The following is a 9,586-nucleotide window of genomic DNA, read 5'->3' as shown; positions in this document are numbered from 1 at the left end:
ATGCATATAGTTTGACCTTTCAGATCCATGATACACACCTCTGGAACACATCTATCCATCCATTATCTAAACCACTTTTCTTCTCACAACAAAACAATGCACACTGTTTTTCACTGCGAGGATTGCATGGTAAATTTAATGCAAGGACCTGGAGGTCAATGTAAGACTGAACATGAATCCACAGCAGACGTCACAAATCTGGAAGTTTCATGTCACAGTTTCACTTTTATCTGCTTCCTCTTTAAAAACGGGCTCGTTCGTTTTTTCAGTTTGTTGTCACACTGAGGTCTCCATTCTGTCCTTCTAGCAGCCATTAAAGCCTCGTTTCCACCAAGCGGTCCGCTATGGATCAGTACAGTTTGGTACGGTAAAGCCTGATCCTTACAAAGGAATCTATTAGCAAAGAGCTCGCCTGACCGTGAGTGAAGTGTCGATATTTGTTGATGTGTCTGGTGAGAGGTGGGGGCGTCAAAGTATTTTCATCTGCCAGAAAGGGGGGCCCGGCAGAAGAAGTTTGGAAACCACTGACTTAAAACCATCTAATAATCCTCATAATGATCCTACATGAATCTCTGTAAACAGATATCTGTAAACCAGTGCAGTCACAAAGCACGCTGAGGTGTCATTTCTCGACTCCAGCTCCACTCTTGCTCCTGAAGTTGCTCGTCGGACTGTAAACAAAGACAAACTAGAGAAGGGAAGTTCAGTCCTTTATCGATAACTGCATGCTGCAACGGAAGCCTGGAAACGTTGGCTGTGGTTCCAAGAGGCTTTATCATCATCACGCATGAGACACAAAGCTGCGTGTTTGCAGACTTTTTTTTAAATAGCATGGACCATTTCACTTCATGTGTCATTGTGCAGAGTCAGTATTTTGTAATTTAACTTGCATGGAGATTTTTTATTGTCATTTTGCAATTTGTCTGAGGAAAGTGCTGATATTCTTTGTTATATTCTTTTGCATGTCCCACATTTTTGATACCAATTGCAACAATTTTTGTCCAGCATGCCGAGCTTGGACGCTGCACCTCAATGTTTAAACCTTGATGCAAATCTTTGGCCCGACGTTCCATCTTGTAACCAAGACTGAATTCTTGCAATGAGACGCAGCATGAGATCCAAACTGACAAGTTTTAAATTCATAATGCACGCACAGACTGATCAAATGAACAGCAACACATCTCTGTAGGTGCTGCTTAAACCTCTGAGTTCATGTTATCCTTCCACCAGACAATCGAAGCTGCTCATTCAGCAGTTTGTCTTTAAATATAAATATAGAGAGGAACATTATAACATCTCTCATCCTGCTTTTTTCTCTCATGTTTTGACCCAACAGGATGGTTGTCTCCTCCTCCAACACGAGGAGCTTCTCTTTGCTGCTGCATGTCTGTGCAATAATCCAGCCCTCATGTTCTCATCCACGACGGATCAGAGATCATAGAGAAACTGAGAGAGTTTCCATGGCAATGCTGTGTCTTCCCCCCCCTTCTCCCCGGCTTGACGTCACATGAGGCTCCCCGGTAAACCTTTAGCACAAAGGTGTGTTATGCAGCGACGGGAGCAGCAGAGGGATCGAATGCAAAACACGGGCGCCTGCAAAGATTCATATTCAGTGTGAATGTGGAGACAGGAGTGTGAAGCGTCTCAGGCTGTTTCTCCTCACTGATTGACTTCCTCTCACTGTGGGTCTTACATTTATCTCTTCTCATGTTTAATTTACGACATCTGCACCAAAAAAATCTCCTCTCAGACTCTGATCTGAAGTAACTCACACCAAGCTAAAACATTTATTCTGCTCTCCTCCGATGTTCTGATTGGAAGATAAAAGAAGTGTGGAGGGATCCGGACGGCTGCTGTAAGTGATGCAGATCCTTCATGGTGCACTTCAGTCAGCATGTCGAGCTGATCTGGTTTTATAAACTCAGCCTTGTTTAACACTCTGTGTACAATCCTGCCCCCTGGTGGTCGCCAGTGAAACTACCTACCTTTAGGTTGTTATGAAAATAACAGATGATTTGGAATGTGTGACGACCGCTCAGTGCTCTTCCTCGTATCTCTCCCCACTCTACCTCTCTATCTCTACCTCTCTACCTGAAGGTTGCCTTCAGGTAGAAATGGGCGGAGCCAGTTGATTTGATGTCATGCACCTGGGCAGACTGAGACTTGATATTTCAGATGGCTTCTCAGTCTCTCTCTCGCTCTCGTCATCACCAACTTTGGTTGGTTGTCTTTTTTTTTGTCTCCACATCACCACACACACAGTCACCACTGATCTACAGACTGCACATTCTTTTATTAGGATGTTTTTTCTTAGTTTTCAATAAATGATTGTTTAAATAACTGTGTGGTCTCCCTGTTTGTCTGACTCACTGAGTCTGGGCTGTGACACATGGATAAATAATGATCTAAAGTCCTGTTATTAAAGCACGCTTTCCCAAACTGCGGGTCCAGACCCCCTATGGGGTCCCCTGACGTTTTAAAAGCTTGACATTTTGTATTATATTATTATAGCTTCACTGGGTCCCAGGTAAACATTGCATTGACTTCTAGATTCTGCTCCTTTAAGGCCGTCCATAGCCTCACTCCAGAGTGACAATAACAAACAGAAACAAACGCACAGGCACTAAAAGGATAGACTCGTGCCATATGCATGAGGCGGTGCTTTACCTGCAGCGACTTCAGGTCCCAGTGGGTCTGTTTTAGGGCCAGGTGCATGCTGTGAGAGGTGTGGGCGTAGGTGCATGCTGTGTGTGTGTGTGTGTGAGTGTGTGTTTGAGTGACAGGTGTGTGAAGGAGGGTGTGTGAGATGCGGGCATGGAGCCACATCGCAGGGACACGACCTCTCTGCAGGACGTCTCCTGGTGGTGACAAGAGGCCGAGAGCAAATGTATCTCATCGGGCTGCAGCACGGCCTGTTGTCATGTCACTCCTGAATATGACTGCTCTGCTCTCCTGTAGTTTCATGTAGAGCTACTTATGGAACTGATTTATTTAAGGGTAATCTGTCCTTTAACTCCCTGCCACAGTCACACCGTCCTTTTGTGGGAAATTCTAATGGATGTAAACCTCAACTTGACTGGTTGCTGCTGGTTTCTGTTCTATTTTTAACCCTGCAGTATATTCTGTTTCATGTGTTTTACTCTGTTTGTGCTCGTCTGTTTTGTCTGCATGTTCCCGTCTCTTCTCTCCCGTCCCTCCATCCATCCGTTCGTTCCCATACAAGGTAACTCCAGCAGCCAGAAACAACATTCTTGTCCCGGGATTAACATCGTTCCCCTCCGCCTCCGAGACTGATCATATCCACACGAGTTATAAATAACTGAGCATGAGGAAACGAGGGGCTCAGAGGGAAGACGTCCTGCAGCTCAAATGTTTAAAGACTCGACCTCCTGAAGCGAAACACAAGGTTCTGTTAATGCAAATAATCATAAATCACAGACAGAAACAGAAAGACTGGAAGACTAAACATTACAAACAACCATGAACAAATAAACTTTGAGTTGGATTGTAGATAAAAACATTGAAATGGACCCACGTCTGAGTGTGTGTATGAGTGTGTAGTTGCCATATTGGTAAGTGTGTTTATGTGTTTACATTTGGTCTGTTTTGACTTCTATTGCTGCAGGACATCCAGTAAGTCCTTCCTGCTAAAATATAGGATACTTTTTTTATACAGCAGCTTTAACACTTTTATGAGGACTTTCCATTAAATGTTGACTGGTGGGATTCGCCCCCATTCATACCTTACATCAGCAAGTCCTCTAATGATTTTTAGTCTGGGTTGCTGGTCAATGCTTGATATGTCGGCTATAGCAATATGAGAACTGTTAACACTACAGGGTCAGGTTCAAATCATGATTAACACCCAGAGAGAGACGCCAAACGATCCAGACTGCAGTTCCTATCATCGTCCACAAGAGGGTGCACAATGGCTCGATGTGATGCGTTACCTGCTCTGAAATAACCTCACATTCTCTCTCCTGTCTCGCTCCAAAGCGTCAGGGGCTGCAGTAAACAAAGAGGCTTTAGGGGTGAATAACTCCAGCTGGTGGAACGTGCTGGCTGGAATCTCTTTGTGTTATTGGGAGTGTTGGGGGGGCGGGTCACAGTGTTGTTCCAGTGAGCCGGGCGTCAGCACTAACAGCAGCTGGCACGCTCCCGGCTCTTACCAGCAAATCCCACTGAGTCATCAGCAGGCTGCAGCTCTTTGTCTGCAGGTTTAGCTGAGCTCTGTGACCTCTGTGGGCTCGGTGTCAGAGGACTGTCTGCACCGACGCTCAGCTGCACGGGAGACGGAAACGCATGGAATGGAAGAGCAGGCGGAGGAGGACAAACATACAGAGTGTGCATGAAACTTCAAATTTATGTTTACAGCTTTTATTTCCAATGCTGCATGATGTTGTTCAAGAGGACTAAATAGTGCATGTTTGTGCAAATGAGCCATACAGAAACAGAAACCACACGCTACATCACTTCTTCTTCCTTTCTTGTAAACATGGAGGTAGGGATCAATGAATATCATCATATTGAGACATGAGGGTGTTTCTTTTATTTCACTACATTGTGAAACGTTGAAATATGCTTGGAGATGCAAAGTTGGATGTATTTAATTGTTGCTCATTTTCAAATCATGAAGGTTTGGCGCCAATAAGTAAAAACATATTTCATGGATTTTTTTAACGATATCCTTAAAAAAAAATTCTGATATCGATCTTGCGCAAGAAAATGCAGTATCTTACTATATCGTTAAAACTACTGCTTACTGTTTCTGCATTGTTGTCACACTTCCGGAGGGTTTGAAAATGTTTTCCTACTTTCAGCATTTAATAAAAATGAAGCTTCAGATGATTTCTTCTTTATTTTTCCTTGTTTCACTCTTTATTGTGTGCACTGTCTGTCCAGGACAAATATGAATATGCACTAAATATGATTCTCACTCTGATTCTATGTTGTGTCTCTTTACATTATCATTGCAATGCTCTAAAAATGTATTTACTGCCACTGTGAAGGATCAGTTAGAACATTAGACAGCCTAGTATTCATTCATTCATTCATAAACTACAATTTCAACAATTAGCAACCGATCAGAGCTTCTTGAAGAATTGTTACCTTTGCAAGCGCTGATCATTCAACCAGAACAAACGTACAGAAATAAGTTTTGCAAATAATGAAAACACACATTTTGAAGGAGCAGTATGTAACTCTGACCCCTAGTGTTTAAAATTGGTACTGCAGTCCAAATTCTAAACATTGTAGAGAGCTGTCTCCCCCCACCCCCTCCTCTCTAGAGTCGATGCTCACACAGGTTGCCATGTGGTGGACACTGAAGCTTCAGTGTTTAGCCAGCTCTGCATCGGTCTGTAAACCTTTCTGCGTTCTAACCTCTCTCCATTTTTCAAAAGCATCTCCAATATTGATCCTAGTTTGAGCACGTTTCTGCTCGTGGAGCTTATTAGAAACATGCAGAGGCTTTTTAGGTCGGGTACAATCACTTCTATCTGAACCAGTTCTCTCGCCCGCTTCAATCGCTGCAACACCTGTTGGTTTGACCTGATAACTGCTCTCATATCTGGCAAACCGAGGGGCGTCCAAAACGGCCGTGTGGGGGTGCCTTAAAACCGCATACCTTCTCTGGTCCAAACAAACCCGACCATTCAGGAGCAGAATCTGAAGTTAGAAGGAGGACATACTGGCTGCTGCATTGTTGTCAGAGAAGCCAGCACTTCAACATAGCATGTTTCCTTAATGTCTGATCATATAGTAAGGTACCTTTATCATTTCACTCACTACACATCTCACTGATTAGACCTTTAAGGAAACTTTATTGTGATGACTTTCTTTCAAATATAGAAATATTGTGAATTCTCATAATATAATTTCTTTAAATGTCGTCAGCTGGTGTGCAGAACAAAACCGATTTCAGTCGACAGCATAGCTCATCTCTGTGGTTGGTGCAGCTTTATTCATTTATACAGCTTTTAAATCTGAGCATTTCCTCAGCAAAGACTCATTCTTACATTATTTTAAAGCAGCTGAATGGAAATGTCTCACTGGGAGGGATTCAGATCATCTTCACTTATTAACTTGCACAACATTTCTTCTGAATCACATCAATCAAATACAAAACCAGAACATGTAAGGATGAACATATGAGCACCATCTGTTTTATTAAACCTCCAAACAACACTTATGTTAAAAACACACTAAAGGGGGACTGTCTAGAAGCTGCGGACGCGGCGGAGGGAGCCCACGTTGGGGTTCATGGCGGCCCACTCTGTGAAGCGGCGATACTCTCCTCTCTCCAGCAGGTATTGCCGGCCACGGAAGTTTGGAAGCTCGTAGAAGACCCAGGCGCCGTCCTTCACCTGAGCAGAGTGCACCTCGCTGAAGTGCCAGTGGTCGGGCAGGGAGCTCAGATCCTCGGTGAACTCCAACATCTGACCTGCAAAGTCAGGACGCTCAAAGATACGAATTGCGAACGTGCCAGAAACCTGCAAGACAAAGATCAGGGGTTTAGTTAATCCTTAATACTTTACAAAGCAGTGGAATAAATTATTGTATTGTATTGATTGCAACTCTGCATAACACTGCATGCATTTACAATAAAGTTTGTATCCTTTACATTGTGGTTTCATACTGTTGAAACAGGCTCTTTAACTGGCATGTTTACCTAGATATGTCCCCCTTTTGTGAAGCCCCCTCTGCATTTACACTTGGGGACAGGTAGCCAGCAGAATGAGGAGCACCTGTTCCCGGTGTGCCTCCTGCTTGTCCTCGCAGAAATCCCATCAGATATCACGAGTCTGGTCCCTTTGTCAGAGGTGCTGCTTGTCAACAGGCAAGGCAGTCAACTGCTTAGGGCCCCAGACTAGTAAGGGGCCCCAAAGGACTGACAAATTTTAAACAGGAGCTCAAAATGTGCAAATTTTGCAATGACAGTAGGAAATCTCCTCAAGGTTGCCCCTTCTGACAGCACTCACTCTCATTGCCATGCTTAGAATTGTATGCATTATTACTGTGAAAATTAAAGTTTGTCAATAAAAGTCACTAAAGGAACATGAAGAGGACTTACATGTCTGGGAGTTAAAAATAAACAGGTATAGTACATTGGGACACTGGCAGACATAATGGGGGTTCCAATGTCCTCCGGATGGCCTGGATTCAAGTCCAACCTATGGTTCCTTTCCATGTCACCCCCCCCCCCCCCCCCCCTCGCCTGTCTCAGACTGACTGCTCTGAGTAAGGCATACAATCCCAAAGATTAAACCTTCAAATTAAAAAAGGAGGAAGAATCAAAGCTTTGGAAATCTTTTCCGTTCAGATTAATGTCTTGAAAGTAGCCAAAAGGGCAAATCTACAAACCAGAAACTCTGATAATTCGATATGCCGATGACACAATCCTTAACCAACGAGACCAAGGTTTGCACCATGAGTCTGCATCTGGGCATCAACATATCATTTACAAAACTGGTTTCCGTTTAGATATATTTCTTAAATAAACTCATTACTGTGTTTCTGCCATCTTGAAATCTGTTCCTGCAAATGACTGTATTTTAGAAAATGAGAGCGCTCATGAAGGTACAATCTCCAAGTTATTAACCACATGCTGATTCCTTAGCATAACCATAAAATGGTTAACTATTGTTAGAATAGTTCAAGTGAATATTGTGATGCTTGAAATGCTTGAATTTACTCAGCTTTTCCTCATTCTGTTGAGTTAATCCAGCAGCGCTCTGATTCCCTCAAAATGTTAGTTCCTTTGCAAATCTGGAGACAAGGTTTTAACATTGATGCTAGGCACGCTGCTGGGGATGCATTTTCAAGTGCATATGATGACGTACAACATTTATATTTTCCAGAGCATGCTGTAAAAAACCTCTGAGGACTCCTCTTCTGTTTTCTGATTGAACTTACATGTCGTATCAGCCTGCAGGATCTGATGCTGTCATTGTAGCCATTCCAGCGCTGGAAGTCTGGGTACTCTCCTCTGGTCAGGATGTACTGGTAGCCCAGGTAGTTCGGCCTCTCGAAGATAACCCAGGCCCCGCTCTCCACACGGATGGAGTTACAGCGGCTGAAGTGGGAGTTCAGTTCAGGACAGTCACTGCTGCACTCGTAAAGGCGACCCTGGAAGTTTTTGTCTTCATAAAACACAATCTGGAAGAGGAAAATGGACAGTCACAAGTTATTTCAAACAACATATATCACATATTGATAAAAAATACTGTTAAGGGATGGTATTAAAACTGCACTGCATCCAACAGAACCCAGCTCTAAGTGAGGAGCAGTGAATTAGCATGACTTAAAGAAGGGTAAGAACTCAAGAAATGAAGACAACCTTTTGATTCCTGATCGAGGTAGAGGGTAAAGTTGTTCTTATGCAAAGTGTTTTATCTTTCTAAATCAAATCATTTAGACTAACAGTCCTCCTACCTTTCCCACACGATCCATGTTAGGGTCTCACACTAATGTTTGATAACTGCCTGTTAATCCCACCTTTCACATACACAATATTGCCTGCAGGCCTGGTCCAGATGTATATATACAGTGTATGTGGTCACACTGAAGTGCACTGTGCCAGGTCCATCATTGTCATTTTAATTGCCTCAGCAGTTATACCTGCACAAAGGCTGATGCTGCAATTGTTTAAAAAAAAAAAAAACAGGCTTTAAACGGTGTTTACTCACGCCTGCAGCCGCTTACCTTTTGATCTGCATGCTTCCAGAAATGATTTTTATTGATCCAATTAAACTGTCTCCTCTGCAGCTGAAAGTGAGGCTGACGGCTGACGTTGGCTTGTGGCCACATGGAGCTGTGGTGCAGGTTTTACCATCAGTGTGGTAGGAGACAGGTGCATTCAGGGCATCATGCAAGGCATCATGCTCCACCTCTCTCTACATCCACACCTGAGTCAGCTGACCGCTCTCTGACCAACTGTTTATTAGCTTCTGAATGGGTTAACCTCCACATGGGACAATTGGAAGAGTGTGCGCAGACTTGAACAATATGGCTTATTTGTAAATTTTGTTTTGTATTAACAGTTTGTGCCTTTGCTGATAAATGGGGAAATGCTGATCTTGTTTGATCGACAAGTTTCTGGTCCCTCATGCATTGTTGACCTCATGTTGAAGATATAAAATATGATCACAGATATTTGATTATGGCAGTCATTCATCTTATGCATCCCTTAGGTTATATTATTTCACTACATGCTGATGATATTATGATGTATGTATCTTTTAAGCCTGATGTTTTTGGCAGTACAGTCATTAAGGAATGGACCGCTTACTTTTCTTCAGCTAAATACAAATAAAACGTTGGTCTTTGGTATTGCTTCAGATGGTGTCGACTCCAAGATTGCTTTGTTGGCTCACCTTACTTAGCTTTAAAGTCTAACATAAAAAATCTGGGCATGAAGGTATTCTCAACCCTCTAACCTCTTCCACTGCTGCTGTATATGGACCAGGTATCACCTCTTTTATTCAATCCATTGTTTACGATCAGATTCAGGATTTATACTAGTGTTCTGGGTCCACTTTCTCAATATCGGATTGGACCAAATCTGAGAAAAATGGGTTGTTTAAAA

General features: G+C 43.0%; 1 protein-coding gene across 2 annotated transcripts; it reads right to left on the bottom strand.

The window, feature by feature from the left end:
- Positions 1-5,811: 5,811 nt before the first annotated feature.
- On the bottom strand, positions 5,812-8,838 carry LOC132987565 (gamma-crystallin B-like). Of its 2 annotated transcripts, none has more exons than XM_061054674.1 (3): positions 8,704-8,838; positions 7,915-8,157; positions 5,812-6,491 (listed from the first exon to the last, which is right to left on the bottom strand). In XM_061054674.1, exons 1-3 carry the CDS (start codon positions 8,806-8,808, stop codon positions 6,219-6,221), a joined length of 621 nt encoding a protein of 206 aa, XP_060910657.1. In that variant the 5' UTR covers positions 8,809-8,838; the 3' UTR covers positions 5,812-6,218. The 2 variants fall into 2 exon arrangements, with proteins under 2 accessions (XP_060910657.1, XP_060910658.1); XM_061054675.1 differs by lacking the exon at positions 8,704-8,838 and adding an exon at positions 8,434-8,541.
- Positions 8,839-9,586: the final 748 nt, after the last annotated feature.

This window comes from Labrus mixtus, chromosome 13, assembly GCF_963584025.1.
Source record: "Labrus mixtus chromosome 13, fLabMix1.1, whole genome shotgun sequence".
Classification (NCBI taxonomy): domain Eukaryota; kingdom Metazoa; phylum Chordata; class Actinopteri; order Labriformes; family Labridae; genus Labrus; species Labrus mixtus.
This window is presented reverse-complemented; position numbering and strand designations above follow the sequence as displayed.

Excerpts from the sequence above, each read along its gene's own strand:
- LOC132987565 (XM_061054674.1), bottom strand. The coding sequence starts at position 8,808 with ATGTGGCCACAAGCCAACGTCAGCCGTCAGCCTCACTTTCAGCTGCAG. Across the intron at positions 8,158-8,703 it reads GGAAGCATGCAGATCAAAAG|ATTGTGTTTTATGAAGACAA; the intron begins GTAAGCGGCTGC and ends TTCCTCTTCCAG. Across the intron at positions 6,492-7,914 it reads CCTGCAGGCTGATACGACAT|GTTTCTGGCACGTTCGCAAT; the intron begins GTAAGTTCAATC and ends TTTGTCTTGCAG.